Here is a 19,571-nt window from a genome sequence, read left to right on the forward strand (position 1 = left end):
ATCTTATGTGCTTTGCTTGGAGCGTCGGTTTGTTTTTGTTTTTGTTTTTGTTTGAATAAAATGGATCCTAGCATTCATTGTGTGGGAGAGAGATACGCTCCGCTATTGCATATGGACAAGTATGTCCTTAGGCTTTACTCATAATATTCATGGCGAAGTTTCTTCTTCGTTAAATTGTTATATGGTTGGAATTGGAAAATGATACATGTAGTAATTTGCTAAAATGTCTTGGATAATGTGATACTTGGCAATTGTTGTGCTCATGTCTAAGCTCTTGCATCATATGCTTTGCACCTATTAATGAAGAAATACATAGAGCATGCTAAAATTTGGTTTGCATATTTGGTCTCTCTAAAGTCTAGATAATTTCTAGTATTGAGTTTGAACAACAAGGAAGACGGTGTAGAGTCTTATAATGTTTACAATATGTCTTTTATGTGAGTTTTGCTGCACCGGTTCATCCTTGTGTTTGTTTCAAATAGCCTTGCTAGCCTAAGCCTTGTATCGAGAGGGAATACTTCTCATGCATCCAAAATACTTGAGCCAACCACTATGCCATTTGTGTCCACCATACCTACCTACTACATGGTATTTCTACGCCATTCCAAAGTAAATTGCTTGAGTGCTACCTTTAAACAATTCAAAACTTATTACCTCTGATTTGTGTCAATGTTTTATAGCTCATGAGGAAGTATGTGGTGTTTATCTTTCAATCTTGTTGGGCAACTTTCACCAATGGACTAGTGGCTTCATCCGCTTATCCAATAATTTTGCAAAAAGAGCTAGCAATGAGATTCCCAGTCCCAAATTAATTAATAAAAATATACACTCCTCCATGGTATGTGATTGATTGGAAGGCACCCGAAGGATTCGGTTGGCCATGGCTTGAGAAAGCAAAGGTGGGGAGGAGTGTCATCATAATAAAACTAAAATAAAAAGGCACTCCTTCATGGTATGAGATTGTTGGCAGGCACCCGAAGGATTCGGTTAGCCATGGTTTGTGAAAGAAAGGTTGGAAGGAGTGCCACACAAAAATAAAATAAAATGGGAGCCGCTCTTTGAAGGTTTGTCTGGCAAGGGGGTTAGAGTGCCCACTACCATTCGTTGACAACAACAAACACCTCTCAAAATTTTAATTTATTGCTCTCTATATGTTTTCAAAATCAAAGCTCTAGCACAAATATAGCAATCGATGCTTTCCTCTTTGAAGGACCATTCTTTTACTTTTATTGTTGAGTCAGTTCACCTATCTCTCTCCACCTCAAGAAGCAAACACTTGTGTGAACTGTGCATTGATTCCTACATACTTGCATATTGCACTTGTTATATTACTCTATGTTGACAACTATCCATGAGATATACATGTTACAAGTTGAAAGCAACCGCTGAAACTTAATCTTCCTTTGTGTTGCTTCAATACCTCTACTATGAATTATTGCTTTATGAGTTAACTCTTATGCAAGACTTATTGATGCTTGTCTTGAAGTACTATTCATGAAAAGTCTTTGCTATATGATTCAGTTGTTTACTCATGTCATTTACATTGTTTTGATCGCTGCATTCATTACATATGCTTACAATAGTATGATCAAGGTTATGATGGCATGTCACTCCAGAAATTATCTTTGTTTATCGTTTACCTGCTCGGGACGAGCAGAAACTAAGCTTGGGGATGCTGATACGTCTCCGACGTATCGATAATTTCTTATGTTCCATGCCACATTATTGATGATATCTACATGTTTTATGCACACTTTATGTCATATTTATGCATTTTCTGGAACTAACCTATTAACAAGATGCCGAAGTGCCAGTTGCTGTTTTCTGCTGTTTTTGGTTTCAGAAATCCTAGTAAGGAAATATTCTCGGAATTGGACGAAATCAACGCCCAGGGTCCTATTTTGCCACGAAGCTTCCAGAAGACCGAAGAGTCAACAAAGTGGGGCCACGAGGTGGCCAGGAGGGTAGGCGGCGCGGCCCCACCCTTGGCCGCGCCGACCTGTCTCCTGGGCCCCTCGCGACGCCCCCTGACCTACCCTTCCGCCTACAAATAGCCTTCGTCGCGAAACCCCCAGTACCGAGAGCCACGATACGGAAAACCTTCCAGAGACGCCGCCGCCGCCAATCCCATCTCGGGGGATTCAGGAGATCACCTCCGGCACCCTGCCGGAGAGGGGAATCATCTCCCGGAGGACTCTACGCCGCCATGGTCGCCTCCGGAGTGATGTGTGAGTAGTCTACCCCTGGACTATGGGTCCATAGCAGTAGCTAGATGGTTGTCTTCTCCTCATTGTGCTTAATTGTCGGGTCTTGTGAGCTGCCGAACATGATCAAGATCATCTATCTGTAATTCTATATGTTGTGTTTGTTGGGATCTGATGAATAGAGAATACCATGTTATGTTGATTATCAATTTATATCTATGTGTTGTTTATGATCTTGCATGCTCTCCGTTATTAGTAGATGCTCTGGCCAAGTTGATGCTAGTAACTCCAAGAGGGAGTATTTATGCTCGATAGTGGGTTCATGTCTCCGTGAATCTGGGGGAGTGAGAGAAACCTCTAAGGTTATGGATGTGCTGTTGCCACTAGGGATAAAACATTGATGCTATGTCCGAGGATGTAGTTATTGATTACATTACGCGCAATACTTAATGCAATTGTCTGTTGTTAGCAACTTAATACTGGAAGGGGTTCGGATGATAACCTGAAGGTGGACTTTTTAGGCATAGATGCATGCTGGATAGCGGTCTATGTACTTTGTCGTAATGCCCAATTAAATCTCACAATACTCATCATAATATGTATGTGCATGGTCATGCCCTCTCTATTTGTCAATTGCCCGACTGTAATTTGTTCACCCAACATGCGGTTTATCTTATGGGAGAGACACCTCTAGTGAACTGTGGACCCCGGTCCAATTCTCTATACTGAAATACAATCTACTGCAAAACTTGTTCTACTGTTTTCTGCAAACAATCATCTTCCACACTATACATCTAATCCTTTGTTACAGCAAGCCAGTGAGATTGACAACCTCGTTGTTTCGTTTGGGCAAAGTACTTGGTTTGTGTTGTGCAGGTTCCACGTTGGCGCCGGAATCCCTGGTGTTGCGCCGCACTACATCTCGCCGCCATCAACCTTCAACGTGCTTCTTGACTCCTACTGGTTCGATAAACCTTGGTTTCTACTAAGGGAAACTTGCCGCTGTGCGCATCACACCTTCCTCTTGGGGTTCCCAACGGACGCGTGTCGAACGGAAAGACAATACGCCAACCACGCGCATCACACACCCCTGCGCGGGAGGATCGAGAGACTCACCAGCTAGAAGTACAGCTTGCACTGTTCTTCTTCAACCTCTGGCCAAGGCCAAGTTCATCAATAAGATACCGGTATTCCATCCGAATTCCACCCTTGTGTTACCAAAACCCTCCACCGAATCCTCTAGCGCACATTCGGCCCCAACTTAAGCCATCCTATGGCATCTGTCTGTTCACGACGACGACAAGAGGACAACAGCGACGGCGACGGCGTCCTCCGACTCTGCTACGACGCGGCGAAAGCAGCACGGGGCCGCGACCTATGCTTCCGCCCCGCTTGCCGGCGTCTCGACGACGGTGGCCGACGTCGACGTCGCTCCCAAATCGCCGGTCCTTGGCTGGCGGCGGAGCTGCGGGAGATGTGTGCGAGGGGTTTGTGTTTTGGGAGACAGACAGGCGGGCCAGGGGCGGACAAAGGGTGGACGCGAGCGACCAGCCTTCGGCGTCCGCGGCCACGCAAACTCGTCCCAGATTTGGGCCGGGTTTGGGTCATCCCGGACGCCGCGGCCATCCGTTTTTGGGATCGCGTTTTTGTCCGGTTGAACCCATCCGGACGCGCGGGCGCATGATGGATCGCTCGGTTGGAGATGCCCTAAGAGCATCTCCAACAGGGCGCGGCGCCGTATATAAAAAAGGACTAGTTTAGCATTTGTGAGACTTAAATTGATACTCTAATATGTGCTGCAACCAGCACCTTAAAATACAGCGCGGACCAAAAGCGCTATCTCGTGCACTATATCTACCGCGTCGGAAAAACGTCCGGTACAAATTGAGCAGAAACAACTATCTAGTTTTACAGCTCCAAAATTTAGAGCTTCTGTTAGGGGTGAATATGTCATCACGCGCGAAGCACGGATAAAGCGAGCTGCCAAAATTTAGCGAGACTGTTGGAGATGCTCTAAGAATGGAATGGTATTCCGAGAAAAAATTACCTCGCCAGACAGATTTATTAAAACAAAACGTTAAGACTGTGTTTGGATGCCTTTATGAACATATCCTTTCATCTTAGTTGTAGACTTCGTTTTCCATAACATATCATTATTGCTTCTAGCTGATTATAATGGTGTACTTCCTCCACCCATCAAAAATGTCTCAATTTTATTCGCGCGTAGTTGAGACACTTTTGGGAAAAATAGGACAGAGAGAGTACTTTCTACAAAAATAAAGAAAAAAGTCGAAGAATAAATGTTTGCACTAAGTTAGAGCCTACATAAGAGCATCTTCATTCGTGCACCCCATACGATGTTTGTTAACGGCACCGGATCGAGTGTAGGACGACAACTCTTCCAGCCACGTCTTTAATAGATTTAAAAGAAAATTTCAAATAGGAACTTAAAGTGCATTCATATTTTCTTATATTTTAAAAACTAGAATGAAATTCAACTAAAAATTAAACCTAAACCAAACTAGTCATCACGGCGCAAGCAGCAACCAGCTGTAGTTGAGTTGATCCTCCTCCTCATCTTTGACGATGCTCAGGGTGACACTTGTGCCTTCGCCGCCTCATTCTATGCCATCGTTGGTACCTGCCTTGCAGTTGTCGTCACCGAGGTCTACGTTGCCCGTCTCGTGCGCCGACCACTCAAGGCTGACGGACAACAGCGTCGTCGTCGCACTCAGGTCGTTAGGCAACGTTTCAAGGGTGAGCGTGAGCCCCGGGCTATCGTCAGGCCTCCTCCTCCTTGGCCTTCTTTGTCGGGAGCTCGTGTTCCTTCTTTGGGCGGCGGAAGGTGATCCGACTTTGAGGTGGCTATGGCTGTCGCGCCCGCTCACGGACAGACAATGCCACGGCCACACGTCGTCACCCGCTTCCTTGGTGGGGAGAGTGGCTCTCCATCACCTCCTCACAAAGGGCGGGGTGACGTAATGCAAGTGGCCCAAAACAAGGCCTCCCGCGAGTGGAGGTCGACGCTGAGGGGAGATGCTCGGGTAACTCCAACAGGCGTTGATGCACCTCCAGATCCAACAGCTAGCAGAGCGAGCGACAGCCGCCACGACAAGGCTTGGCCGTCTCGTGGCCCAGCCAACGATTAAGCTAGGTTTAGTTTCAATTTAGTCGTTTTTCATTTAACTTTATAAAATATACTAATAAAGTTTGAATGAAAAAAATAATTTTTTGTATGCGTCGCCGTTTGGGGACGTAACTAGAAACGGGCGTCGAGATGCCATTAGTTTTTCTTTGTCATTGCACATGCTTCCATTTCTACGAGAAAATGTAGTAGCAATTTTATTTATGCACAAATTTCATGGATCCAAGGAAACAGTAAAGCTTAGTGGTTTATCGTGAGAGCTGAATTCGCCTCTGAGCACACTCGCAGCCCTCTGGATTGCCATGGAGACTCTCCACATTTCCTGCCGCACAGCCGCCTGCCGTTGTTTCGCGCTGTGGTTCCCCGACCGAGAGATGGCGTCAGCAATCCCAGGAAAGAACGAGAGTTCACTCTCATAGTCCTCCGGAGGCGAGTACAACTGTGAATACACCCAGGAAAATCATTCCAATGCATGCCCGTAAAGTATAAAGTTTCACGGGAAACAACAAAAGAATTGCGATTTTTTACACTGTTATTGAATAGTAGTTGGCCAAGGGTTGCTCACCAGGTGCTTATACCATGCTCTTCCTTGAAGTCCTTCCGCTTGAAGGAAGCTTCTTTCGGCAAGTAAAAGGCGGTCATTCAACAGCCGCCTCCTCATAAGACTGTATCCATCATGCATATCTAGTTGGTTTAGCTCCTGGATCCACAGAAGACAAATGGCGTAAACAACTAATAGTAGATTAGGCGACAAAATTTCAGATGCCAAGGTCAGCTCGCCAAACCATTCCATTAACCCTGATCTGGTAGTGTTGAATGAAATTATGCTAGACTCTACTACTAGGCATGCAAGTGGACAGTCCGGCGAACATGACGGACAGCTCACGGGATTAGGTGTGTGGTGCAAATTAGCTAAAGACTAATGATTGTTTCATTAGATGATTAGAGAATGAAGTGGCGAGGCGTACAGGCCTTCATGGCTTGGCGGACGTACTACTCTGGAAAAGCATCGACACTCAACCCAGTGAACAAGCAACATGATTCATGGCCATTAAGGTCTAAAACGAACCAGCCAGGACTAGCCCATGGCGGCATTGAATTAAGTTTTCAGGGCACAGAAGTGCAACCGTGCACCGTGCATCCACGCCCGCGAGTGAGTACCGGGACTCGAACTCGAGCGGGGGGGGGGGGGGGGGGCATCACAGGTATCATCACCCTGGTAGCCATCCGGGCTAACCCTCGGTTGCGCCATTAAGGTCTAATTGAGGAAAAATATGTGGATCTGCTTAAGCACTTGTTTACAGAAATGCATATTCTTGGAGCACAAGGAAACAACAGCACATGATTACAATGTCTAAACGGAAAAAAAGGAACCAAGTATTCTAACGCGGAGTCTGGTATACAAAAAAAGAACTACAATGGACAAAGAAACAAGTAGCTTGAACAAACCTTTGCCTCCTTCTGAACATCCATGGCTGCACCGGAAAGATCCTTAATTAATCCATTTATGAAATTGACTGGCTGGCTATTGTTCATCATAGCGGCAAACACATTTAGATGCTCCTGTAATGTTACGAATTCAAAGTGTACATAAAAATCCTATATCCAGACTATGTTGCTATAATAGTTATGTATGACGGAGAAAGCAAAGCCCAACAACGATAAATGTAATTTTTTAAGAATAGTTGGTGTACCTGCAACTGTGAGGCATATGTCTGATAATCAAAAGGTAACACAAGATCGTCTGCCAAGCGCAGCACTAGTAGTCCCCAAATTTCAGTAACTGATGAAGTGCAAAAACTAAATGAGTGGTCTGATGAGTAATACTCCCTCCATACCAAAATAACTTGCTCAACTTATTTTGGGACGGATGGAGTGTAATACATGCTTGCACACATCATTTCTCAAGCACCAGTTAAAATCAACCACAATGATATGTGCGATTCTGTAGGCCACAGTCCATGAGCATTCTTACTCTTGACCAACAAACTTGTTATTGTAGCACTAAAGAAATCATTTAGATTGATCATGTTGCTACTTACTAGCCAAATGACGCAGAAACAATGGATCGCCATGATTTTCCATCCAGACATAAGAGTCAAGTGCAGTATGGTAGCCAGGAAATTCTGTGTCAGTAGTACCCTTATTAGTGATGTCAGGGGCGGAGCCAGGATGGAAATTGAGTGGGGGCAAGAATATGCTTATTGAAGAAAAATATTTTTTAAGTGGGGGCAAAGCTCTATTTTAGTTAGACTTTACAAAGAGATTAAAGATTTAAGTGGGGGGCAGCTGCCCCCCTTGCCAATAGCCTAGATCCGCCCATGAGTGATGTTGTTTACATCATATATTAGCAGATTTAGTAAGAACATGGTAAGTAAAGGTAGAGCAAGAAACAAAATTGTATTCGCCTAAATTAAGGTTGACCACAAAAAATATGAAAATAACAAAAAATGATTGGCATGCATTCTATAAACCAGCCAAAATACTTCAAACATTAGTAGCAGTAAAGATCCTAAAATCGATATTTATATGAAAGAAATTCATATTGGTAGATCTGAGACACAAAATTCTACAATATCTGATATTAGAAGAAAACGAAAATATGGTAACTTATACTTGAAAATATACAGTTCTTTCTCAAACCAAATATATGCCAAAGTTAAGAGTATATATCAGAAGATTACAAGGCGCGACTTTGAATCAAATATCAACTAGCAACTCCAAGCAACCATTGGGTTAAAGCTCAAATACCTTTTCCATAGTACAAGTCGACACAGGGAATTCCAGCATGATGTAGAAATGGGGCGAAATCAGAATCAGTTCTGGCAAGTCTTTCTATCTGCAAACTGAGATCATCTTCAGAAATAAATCTAAAACAGAACACAAGGCACCGGCCAAGATCATCTCCAGTACAATTAGTATGTGCGGGTTTCAGTGTTTGGTCAATGCACACATGTGAGATTACAGATTATATTAGGAAAGAGGCGCTCTTGAAACAAAAAATGAAGGGAAACCTTTCCACATTACACAAAAACTTACAAACAATATATTAGATGATTGTGAATACAAGATATGAACGTCTTATTTTCTTGGTTTGGCCTCTGTATTGCTACTGTGTTCCACTTACACAATATATCCACCTATTTTAGTAAAAACCCATAAAGATCGAAGAGATCTTCATATTAGAAATACACATAATTTAAAATGGCAAGTGGCTGCTATCACATTCCTCTGGTACGGCTGTTATCCTGACTGCCGACTTGAATAAAAAGTTGATCTGACCTAAATAAACTGTAGTAGCCAAATTTGGGGAGGAGTGTGCGTACCTACTATGACCGACCTATAAACACCTACAGCATTTGCAGCAATTAGACGCAATGATAGCATGCTATGCCTGTTCCTACTAACATCATCATACATGATAGTCCATTGTATTAGTAAGAAAATTATGAGACCACAAATGAGATGTGATTCCCACGTGGATAATTCAAATTCACGTTTATCTTGCATGCAAAGGACAAACTGTGACCTCTACATGGCTCTGCTGTGAAACTATTATTTTACTTCTAATTTCTGAACAGTTTAGAGCAACTAGAGACAAGTAACCACGTTGAATTGCAGTCCAGCTACTATACCGTATACAGAATGAAATTAAACAAATATAATTCTTACACTGATACCACCATTCATTGCAATCCATGTATCATGAACTGTCTTTCCTTCAACATCTGGATCCTTTACCTGGAAATAGCAGGTTCAAACTAGAATAAACCTCATGTATTCATTCCATTTCTTTGATATCTCACTGACTATGATGCGGTAATGATTCTTGCAAGTAGTACGCTTAACTAGTTTCAACCGTACGCAAGAAATAGGTCAGGTACTAATAAAGCTTCTTCTAACAGAACCATGTGCCAAGGGATTGGTATCGTTATCTAAAAGTGAAATTGCATTTAAGTTTTAGCAAGACTAAATTCCCAGCCCAGAGAAGAATGTAAGAACAAAACAAATTGCTTCTACCTGTCTTGTAACTTCAACCAAGAGTTTGTCCAACTGGGGAGTAGAACCTGCGAAGAGCCCCATGCCTTGCACAGCACAATCAACATTCAAGTAAGCTACAGCCTTGGAATGGAGATCTCCAAGGTTCTCTTCGACCCATTCAGTTGACCCGATCTGGAAAAAAGAACCTTCAAAATATAGAAAAGGCAAAATGTAGCAAAAATTAAATGAGTCTGGAGGTTTGGCATGAATGAGAAGGAAAGCAAGTAAAATAATCTTTTACTCAGGTTGTTCAGGAGTTCGTTAACTGGTAACGGCTCGCTCGGCCACTGAATAGCGATTAATCGGCAAATTCGCCAGTTAATCAGCTGATTAATGGGGTAATCGGCATTTATCGGCTAATCAGTGACCCACCGAGCAGCGATTAACTGGCCATTTAATCGGTGATTCGGCCAAATTCTTGAACAATGGTCTCGGGATACTGAACAGCCTAACATCTAGATAGCACATACAGACTTCATGCTATTATGATTTTGCTATTTGATCAAATCAAGAAAATGCTATGCAAATCATAAAATATCAATAATCAATAAAACTTATTGTCTGCCTGTTTCTGATATTTTGCCAAAAAGAGCATGCACTTGCTCAGTCAAAACAATTGTGCCAACTGCAACCAGTTTGCCAATTCATCTTGCAGTACATTCATCCAATGGTTACATACTTACATAGCTCTTTTTTAGCAGGTATCTTTAGTTCTTCCATTGGTATAAACTTACCATTCCAAACTCTAGGTAAGTGACACTGCACGCCCTTGCCAAATTACTTTTTTTTTTGCAAAATAAACACATGCATTTTCTTACATTGTCAATAAAAAAGATACCTGTTAAACACAAGCATTTTCTAGGTCATGTTACAAGCTACAGAACTCAGTTACATACTTTACATTGCCAATTCCATTGCACTACTCTAGGTAGGTGACATTGCACGCTACATAATCACTTTTTTTTTGCAAAATAAACACATGCATTTCTTACATGTGTAGTTTCAATGTATTTTTGGGGGTGGGGGAGGGGGGCACATGCCCCCTGGCATTAGTACACACGTCCGATGGTTACATGGACCTGTCGACTTACCATTCCAAACTCTTCTGCGTCCCAGCTACAAATAATGATGGTCCTCCGAGGTGTCCAACCTGATTGCAGCATTATACCAAGCCGGCGAGCAACATCTAGAAGTGCAGCTGTCCCACTGTTAGGATCAACTGCTCCATAAGTCCATGCATCTCGGTGGTTACCAAGGATCACGTAACGATCGGGTTCTTCATATCCTTTGATGATAGAAAAAATATCCTTTATGGTAGCCATCTTCCTGTCCTCCTTCAACAAAGAAACGAGAAGACAGTTTCACTATTTTTAAAAGTTAAAACCACCATGATCTTGACTATTGTAATAAGGTACAGATACTTCGACTTTGATAGAAGATGCAACAATTATAAACTGTAATACAGAAATTTTTCTCCCAGGCATATAAAATGCAAAAGAACAGAAGATGCATCATGAATGACAGACAATTATCATGTCTTTTGTTTGTCCAACACTTTCCTGGTCCAGCAAAATAATGATAAAACGGTATACAGCATAAAGTCATCCGAAGAAGCATTTAGCACTTCCAAAACTGGGTGATAAAACGGTCTACAGCATAAAGTCACCCTAAGAAGCATTTAGCACCTCCAAAACTGGGTGTCCAAATGTTAAGTTATGCTAATCCTATGCACAATGGAAATAGTTAGTGACTATGAAATCATGGAGGAGTGCAAAGATGTGACAGACGTGGGTAAACAATGAAAAACATCAACTAATCGACACCCCCGCCTTATATGATGCAGCAAGACCTAGAAAATGCAAAATGAAAGTGAGGAGGTGTAGGAAGAAAGAATCCTCGACGTTCATTTGTTCATTTTGTTAAGCTTCATGCACTAGCCAACGCAACCAATAGTCAGAGGCAGGCTCAAGAGGCATGTACGTGCCTATACAAGGACACCGAGGGGGCAACAACAATTTTAGGATAAATTGCGAAAGCCAGGACTCAAACTCGAGACCTAGGTTGTGATACCATGTTTTTTTTTTTGCAAAAATTCCACCGATCTATTAATAATCATCAACAGCAGTACAAAAAGACCCAAAAGTAATTAAAATTACAAATAGGTCATTGGACCACCTAGCGACGACTACAGACACTGGCGCGGGCCAAACGCGCGCCGCCGTCCTCGCCCCTCCATCACGGGAGCCAGGCAAAGCTTGTCGTAGTAGAGCTTGTTGTAGTAGGCTGACGGGACGTCGCCGTGCTAAGGCCTCAAAGAACCAGCGCACCAAAGGAGCCACCGTCGCCGATGATGACAACCGTAGATCAGAAGAGACTGACCTGAAACCACACCAGCGAACACAAAAACCAACCGGATCCCAGCAGATCCGCCAGACACACAACTCCACGCACCCTCCGCCGGTGTTAGACGCACCACCAGAGCAAGGATAGGGCGGGGAGGATCTTATTCTGACTTCAAGAAGTAGCCGCCGCCTCACCATCCCCAAGAAGACACTGAAAACAAACTAAACAAAGAACAAAAACCTTCCCGCCGGTGAGAGGCCGCGATCCCCCACGCATCCAAGGCCCCAAGGCCACCGGAGTCGGAGCAGACCGGCAGCATCGCCGGCGAGAGGGACAGAACCCTAGATGGGTTTCACGATCGCCTCATGTGTCCTTCTCTCCTCTGTAACCTTCATGCACTAGCCAACGCAACCAAAAGGCCGAACTGATGGAAAGGGCTAGGAAATCTACTTATACACTTAAACACCTCTCACCCTGTGTCCGTAATAATAGTCTTCAGTAAGCCAACCAAACTGTGCACAGGCAGCAGAAACCATCTGGGGGCAGTAAAAACACCAAACAGAGCCGCTATTTGTTGACGCAGTCTTGCTGTGGAAAAGGTGACAAGGTCGTGAGATGCAAGGACCACTGGAACCAAAATAGTGAAGTTGATAACCACATTGGCTACTGTATCTGTGTGAGTTCATAGCAACATGACATTTGCCACACGGACCAATTAAGCAAGCGCCACCTCAGCAGAAGTATCTGTGTGAGTTCGTAGCAACATGTTAGCCTATCTACAGAAACCACCAAATCCAGGCGGATCAAAGGATCAGCAGTCCACAGCATTTCCCGTTTTGGGCAACAAATGTCGTTCTCTCTTGTCTCTATTTGTGAATATGTACGAGGACAGCAAAAATATCCTTTATGGTAGCCATCTTCCTGAACTCCTTAAACAAAAAATGAGAGAAGGTTTTACTACTTTTAGAACTTAAAACTGCCATGATCTTGACTAATGTAGTAAGGTACAAGTACTTACAGTTGGATAGGGGATGCAACAGTGCTAAACTAAACTGTAATGCACAACTCAGTCTCCCAGGCATATAAAATGCAAAGGAAGAATATGCACCAATAGTACAGAATCGCCGAAAGAAGCATTGAGCACTTGCAAAACTTAGACTATCCAAATGTTATGTTATTTGGTATACTCAAACTAATTTGGTATTTTGCCAAAAAAAAAAAAATCTCCCTCGTTCATAAATTATAACTGTATTCTGAGAGTGCAAAAGGATTAAGGGAAGCAAAAAATGACCATGCTATCCCTACAGACATATAGTACAATGGAAACAGATAGTGACTATCATCACATCATGCAGGAGAGCAAAGGTGTTACAAATGTGGGTAAACAACCCAAACCATCAACTAATTCACACCCCGCCTTACATGATGCAACATGACCAAGAAAATTATTCGCCTTGCATAAAGAAAGTGAGGAAGTATATCAGATGAAGGAAGTCCCTTGACAATAATGTGAGAAAGCCAACCAAATCTGTACAAGCAGCAAAAAACACCTGGGAGCACAGTAAACACCAAACAGAGCCGCTATCTGTTGACACAGTCTTGCTACGGAAAAAGGTGATGATAAGATCAACAAAGAAGCAAGGACCAGTGGGCTGACAAGGACATTTGCTACTGTATTTCGCTGCGTAACTTTCATGGTACAGTAGAGGATAACACAAGAGACCAAATTAAGCAAACGTCACCTGAGTAGAAGAGAGAAGTATCTTTGTGAATGATGAGTTGATAATAGCAAAAACAGGCTATCTATAGAAGCCCCCAAATCCAGGCGGGTCAAAGGATGAGCATCAGTCCACGGCATTTCCAGTTTTGGGGCTTAATTGTCGTTGTTTCTTGTCTCTAGTAGTAGTACGGGGACAGCAAAATACCAAAGAGTGAATATGGAGTGTGCTGTGTATGTGTATACCAGGTAGGTGAAGTTGAGGAGCGTGGGGCCTGGCCCGATCCCGCCGACGTGGTCCCCGAGGTTGAGAGCGGCGCGCCACTCCGGCGGCAAGGGCGGCCCGCCGAGGGTCCGTACGATGGCCTCAGCCGTGTCGGCCGAGACCGGCATGGACGGGATCGTCGGGAACCGGCGCTTTACGATCTCCTCGTCGAACCCTAGGCGCTGGGCCCCGTCCGTGGCGGCCCAGCCGGGCGTGAGCGGGTCGCCGGGGCCCCCGAGGATGACGGTGCCGCGCTCGACGCCGCCGTCCGCGCGGCCGGCGATGAGCACGGCGGCGGCGCCCCGGGCCGCGGCGCGCGCCACTACCCCGCCGCGGTACCCGCCCCCGCGGACGGCCACAGCGACGCGGCCGCGGACGGCGACCCCGAGCCGGTCGAGCGCGCGGAAGTCCTCCTCGCGGCCGAGGTTGACGAAGACCGCCTCGGCGACGGCGGCCCCGGAGGGGGAGTAGGCGTGGTAGGGCCGCGCGAGGCGCCGATGGGGGTCTGCTGGTTCGTCGACGGAGAGGCGCGCCAGGAGGGAGCGGTCCGGGGAGAGGAGCGCGAGGGAGGCGTGCGCGCGGTAGGAGAGGAGCGGGGTGTAGTCGCGGGTGACGGTGTGGAGACCGGCGGCGCGGAGGCGGGCGAGGACGTGGGAGGTGACGGATGCGGCGGGCGGGGTCCCCGCGAGGTGCGGCCCCGCGGTGAGGAAGCGGAGGTCGGCGGCGATGGTCGCGTTGGCGCCCGGGGAGAGCGAGAGGAAGAGCGCGGCGGGGTCCGGGGCGGAGGTGCGGGTGTTGGTCACGGTGAGGTGGAGCTGCTGTACGGTGCGGCCGCGGAGGACGAGGAGTGAGACGAGGAGCAGGAGGCCGAAGGGCAGGAGGACGCGGACGGCGGCGCCCGGTGGCAGCAGCGAGAAGTGCCGCATTTGCGCCGGAGACGGTCGCCACGCGTCGGCGGCGGCGGCGGGTGGTAGTGGGGAGTGCTGTGGGAATGCCGGCGTGCGAACGCACTGATTCGCAGCTTTATTAACGCCCACGGGATGAACTGTTACAAGTAGGTGCCGTATGTGAGTACACTGTTCATCGTAGGTTCATGTGGTCCACAGTACCAGTGCTCTACGCGGTGGCCGGCCTGGATTCCGATAGGTACGCCCACAGCATGGACGCCTGCTTTGCGAGCTGGGCCCGGCGGTTTCCACTCGGAGCGAGTGAAGCGCCGCCGCGGCGTTTCGTGCGGTAGCAGTTGGAGCGCCGGGATTGGCTGGGCCGGACGGTGCGTGCAGCACCTCGAGCCAGTGGAAGGGATGCGAGAGGTACCTCTGAACTCTGGTACGTGTGCTGCGCGCGGGGAGCGTGCCGGGCCCGGGACGACGCTGTCGCCCGCGAGCTTTACCTTTGCTGAGACAGAGGACAGCGACCGGCGCACCTGGACGTTGTGGTGCGCTCCGGGTGGCGGCCCTTCCGCGGCGATTCCGGTCTAGGTCTCGGTCTCGGTGCCTGTTGATGGGGGCGTCGTCTCGTCTCTACCCAACTTCTTGCTATCCTATTATTATTCCTAGTGTTATTTCTTGTCTTTTGCGGGGAATCCTGCTAGTGCTATTGCTACGCATATCAATGGGGTGTCTACTTAATCGATGTGCCTAGCTTTCTTCTCCTACTCCCTCCATTCCAGTGAATAAGGAATCCTCCTTATACATATTTTTTCTTTAATCAAGTATTACTCTAAATTTATGAAGATTGTTGGTATAAGATTAGCATCATTAGAATGTGTTCTTCAATATAAATCAAACGATACCAATTACATATAATATAATTAAAATTATGTTACTTAAATTTGTCGAAACGGAGGTAGTATTTTCTTGCCTACTACTACCGCCTACCCGTGCTACATGCTCGTCCTATATCTCCTGTTCCTAGTACATATAGTACGAGCATGTAGCCCGAGTAGAAAATGATGTGAAGTGAATTCTTGTCGTTTACTTGGTAGACAACAATCTCGTTCGAATTCGGAGATACCTCTTTGATTCACGCGAGTTTGGCGACTCGAATTGCTTAATATGTGATGGGGGCAAATGTTAGGGTGGGGCTAACACCTTCTGGCTCCGCCACTACTGGTTCGTGTTGGAGAGCTGACCCGCGAAGAGACAAAGGCCTTCAGATTTTGTTGGAATTTTGGAGTGAAACCCATGGGAAATCTGCATACGCTGAAGTTCTGAAGATGCCAAGTGGGCGACGCGGTCGGGAGTGGCTACTATGGAAGAGGAGGGAAGCCACGTCAGAATCAGCAGCCCAGATGGAACCCCCACTAGTACAACCGTTAGCAACAACCTCCTCTTGATTCAACAACCAAGTGGGTGGCGGCGGCTCATAAGGACAAGTACAACGAGGGTGCTAAGCTAGGGGCGCCAGGAAAATAATCCATGTTCTTTCCACGGTTACAACAAAGTTCCTGGTCCTTTACAATCTCTACTATTAAGAGCAAACTGGTCAATGCCTGGTGTCACATTTTTAGGATGGACAATAATACCCCCCACGTCTACTATCCAAGATGATTTATCTCAACGCAACAAACAACTCCACACCATTAGACGTAGCTTTTCAAAATTTCAAATGGCACAACAAACACCTACTATTTCTCAACTAATCTTTAGTCAAAAAAAAAGGGTGTTGGTAATTAGCGATTCGTTCCACATCCAAAGAAAACCTGCGTCCTCGAGCAATCCACGGCAGGAAAACTAAGGAAAGCCTAAAAAACCGGCTACCCGCGAAGGAATCGTAACCGAGCAGTTATCCAAGTCGTGTTGGTCGTGGGCTTCGGCCGATCCAGCAAAAATCCCCCGTGAAAATCAGATCGGTTGTTGCCCCGCTATCCTGCACCAGAAAATCACGCGACAACTCCCATACGGTATGTTTCCCGAGTAGTACAAGGACTAGATCGAATCCTGGCATCGCAAACTACGGTCTTCTCAAAGAACTACCAGGAGCCTTCCGGTGCCAATGGAACGGCCGGCGGCGGTGCAAGATGAGCACAACGCCGGACAGCCGGAGATACTTCACATGAAGAGCAGGAGGCGCCCCTGATCACCACCGACGTTGTCGACGTGGAAGTAGACTTCTTCAAATTGAAGGCGGACGACAGGTCCAGGGGAAGATCACAGGCAGTAGCTAGCGTTGGCGTTGTTTGGCCTTTGACGGCAACCCGGCCAGACCTTCATGTATTCCTGCATGAAAGACCTGATCGACCCCTCGTCGGCGGCGGATAGGTTGGCACATGGCGATTGTCAGGCTAGCGAGCGGGTTCAGGACGTTCAGGAGGGCAGCGCAGATCATGTCCGCGATCAACAACTTAGGCGTCGTCTACATTCCTCTACGCAAGACGCGGATGACAGATAAGATGGGGCTACATGTCGTCGTCGGCTACATGACAAGGCTAATGGAGATGGAGAGTGATATTGCACGGCCGGTGAAGGGGCGCAACGAAGAGTGTGAGATCAACGCGGGGAACTTACGGCCGTACATGCTGGGGCGGTGCGGTGAGAGAGGATCAGGCTCTCGGCTGAGAGCAACGCGCGTCCAGCAATCCGGTTCTACTGGATTAGTTTAGTATTTAGTGATTGATTGGTTGTTGACTACTTCTGACTACATGATGCATTCGATCGGATTGCTGAATACGGCTGCTACAATTCAGTTTAGTGACTTAGTTTGTGGCTGTTCCACACTCTGCTTTCGCCATACAGAAGTCTTCAGATGAGTGCAGTTCAAATATGGTGCCAGACATAGCTCAGCTACAGGTGTGCAGTTCAAACATGGATTAGCTCTTCTTCTCGAAAGTATACCTTTTGAAACTGATGTCCTAAATACGTAAGGTTTGCTGAATCTTGGTGGTGTCTTGATACTGTGGAAGGTGGTGTTAGTTCAACTGGGTCTGATAACTGCAAATCTGCTGAAACTGTGGATGACAAAAATAATGGATGTGTGCGCTATATTTTTCAGTTGTGGTGTGCCTGCATCTTATTCCTTATACTCAACTTGCAATTGCGTATGCTACATTGGACTTCAACTGGAAGAGCAACCATTCGTAAAAGAAGAAAGTAGGCATTCTAGCCGGCAACAAGCTGCATGTATGTGCTTTAGTTCATTTCTTTAAAAAATTAATAGAAAATTACCTATTTATTTAATGTGCAAAATTATTTTTCAGTTTATAATATATATCCATATCTTTGAATTTAATTGTTTTAGTTTTACAATATATGATATGTATATATCGTTATGCCGTAGCAACGCACGGGCATTCAACTAGTCCTTTATTAAGCGTCGATGCAAAAGAATGAGTTCGGCGCTTAAAAAGCAAGTACAAAATAAGGCTCCTCCTAGCGCCAGGTGCTTGGGCTGTCCGGGATTTTAACTTTTTAAGCGCCTCTACAAGCGCTCTGGAATGTACATGCCCTAAAGCCACACAGCCACCGCGGGCTAATCAGGTTGCCGGGAAATCGGGAGGGCCACCACCACAGTCGATGGGAGGATTGGCTGGCTATAGGGCCTCCAGAGGTTCATCCGATCGACCCGAGGTACTCAGTGTCACACCCGTCAGCACGCCTTAGAATTAGGCCGTGTCATCAACAACTTGTGTGTGCACGTTGATGACGAGAGTGTAGCAAGCGTGTGTGCCAGCTATCCTGGAGGTGTACCGCAGTATATAAGCGGTGGACTTGTAACAAACGAATTAAGAAAAAGAAGAATAGAACAGAGGCAGTTACCTCTCTTACGTCTCTCTCTGTTCTTCATCTTCTTCTCCACGAAACCTGCCATGGAAATTGGATCCTCAGGCTATCATACTAGCCAGGGGGAACACTACACTTGGTATCAGATTTGGGTGATTTCTGGGCGCGTTGATGTGCGTGTTGCCTTCTCTTGCGAGATCTTGAGCTATAATTCCAGGGTCGGGTTGCAAATTGGGGGATTTCGATTTTGATCGAATTCACCCGACTTGCAGTAAATCCTCGCGCTGGTCGGCTCGATTCAGCAGAGGAACGCCACGGCACCTCCTTGGCCCTCTACGCAGACCCAGTACGTGCTGGATGCCATGGGGGAGGCGGTGAATCAGACGGCAGCGACCCTCGCACAGCTTCAGTCGAGCTTGGATCTGCTCCATGGCGTGGTCGCCAACATCGACACCGTGCAGCAATAGATGCGCACCCAGTTGGAGAATCAGGCGGCGGCGATCTCCGACAGCTCCACCAAGCACGACGACACGGAGCACATACTCATGTCGCTGTTGGAGAAGCTGCAGGTGTTGGAGAAAACCGCGTCAAGTCGACCACCTCCAGAAGAAGCGGAACCTGGTCCGAGCGCGGGCCTCGCTGCGGGCCGCTCCGTTATCTAGCCCACGTCGGATCGGCGACACTGCAGGTGCTTCGTCGAGCGCGGTAACCCGGGATGGTGGTATCTCTACCGAGCTGGAGCCAGGCGGTGGTGGTATCCTTGGTGGCGTTGGTGGTGGTAGAATTGGAGGCGTTGGCGGCGGTGGACATGGTGGCCCCTGCAGAAGATGATGTTTCCCCGTTTCTCTGGTGAGCACCCTTGAATCTAGCGTGATCAGTGCCTCGATTACTTCCGAGTGTTCAATATCAGTCCTACTCTCTGGCTCACCACGGCCACACTGCATTTGGACGGAAATGCGGCGATCTGGCTGCAGTCATACAAACAACGACACGCATTGGGAGGTTGGCCTCAATTCATTGCAGCAATAGAGGCTGAATTCGGTGGCGATGATCGCGGGAAATCCATAAAGGCATTGTTGGCTCTGAAGCAAATCCATTCAGTGGCTGAGTATATACATGAATTCCAGGCTGTCAC

At 46.6% G+C, this 19,571-nt stretch overlaps 1 protein-coding gene across 2 annotated transcripts; it reads right to left on the minus strand.

Annotated features, from left to right (window-relative positions):
* Positions 1–5,519: 5,519 nt before the first annotated feature.
* Positions 5,520–14,811, minus strand: LOC127292477 (probable glutamate carboxypeptidase PLA3). 2 transcript variants are annotated; one of them, XM_051321882.2, is made up of 10 exons: positions 13,697–14,785; positions 10,482–10,724; positions 9,370–9,522; positions 9,022–9,090; positions 8,101–8,188; positions 7,392–7,475; positions 7,044–7,132; positions 6,799–6,912; positions 5,915–6,049; positions 5,520–5,788 (listed from the first exon to the last, which is right to left on the minus strand). In XM_051321882.2, exons 1-10 carry the CDS (start codon positions 14,639–14,641, stop codon positions 5,564–5,566), a joined length of 2,145 nt encoding a protein of 714 aa, XP_051177842.1. In that variant the 5' UTR covers positions 14,642–14,785; the 3' UTR covers positions 5,520–5,563. The 2 variants fall into 2 exon arrangements, with proteins under 2 accessions (XP_051177842.1, XP_051177843.1); XM_051321883.2 differs by lacking the exon at positions 7,392–7,475 and having other exon boundaries at positions 13,697–14,811.
* Between the last annotated feature and the right edge of the window lie 4,760 nt (positions 14,812–19,571).

Source organism: Lolium perenne, chromosome 4 (genome assembly GCF_019359855.2).
Source record: "Lolium perenne isolate Kyuss_39 chromosome 4, Kyuss_2.0, whole genome shotgun sequence".
Taxonomy (NCBI): Eukaryota; Viridiplantae; Streptophyta; class Magnoliopsida; order Poales; family Poaceae; genus Lolium; species Lolium perenne.

What these genes read in the sequence shown, in the direction of transcription:
- LOC127292477 (XM_051321882.2), bottom strand. Translation starts at nt 14,641, where the DNA reads ATGCGGCACTTCTCGCTGCTGCCACCGGGCGCCGCCGTCCGCGTCCTC. An exon ending in CAATGAATGGTGGTATCAGT is followed by an intron (nt 8,189 to 9,021) that starts GTAAGAATTATA and finishes CTCAGTTTGCAG; the next exon opens with ATAGAAAGACTTGCCAGAAC. An exon ending in CATATGCCTCACAGTTGCAG is followed by an intron (nt 6,913 to 7,043) that starts GTACACCAACTA and finishes GTAACATTACAG; the next exon opens with GAGCATCTAAATGTGTTTGC.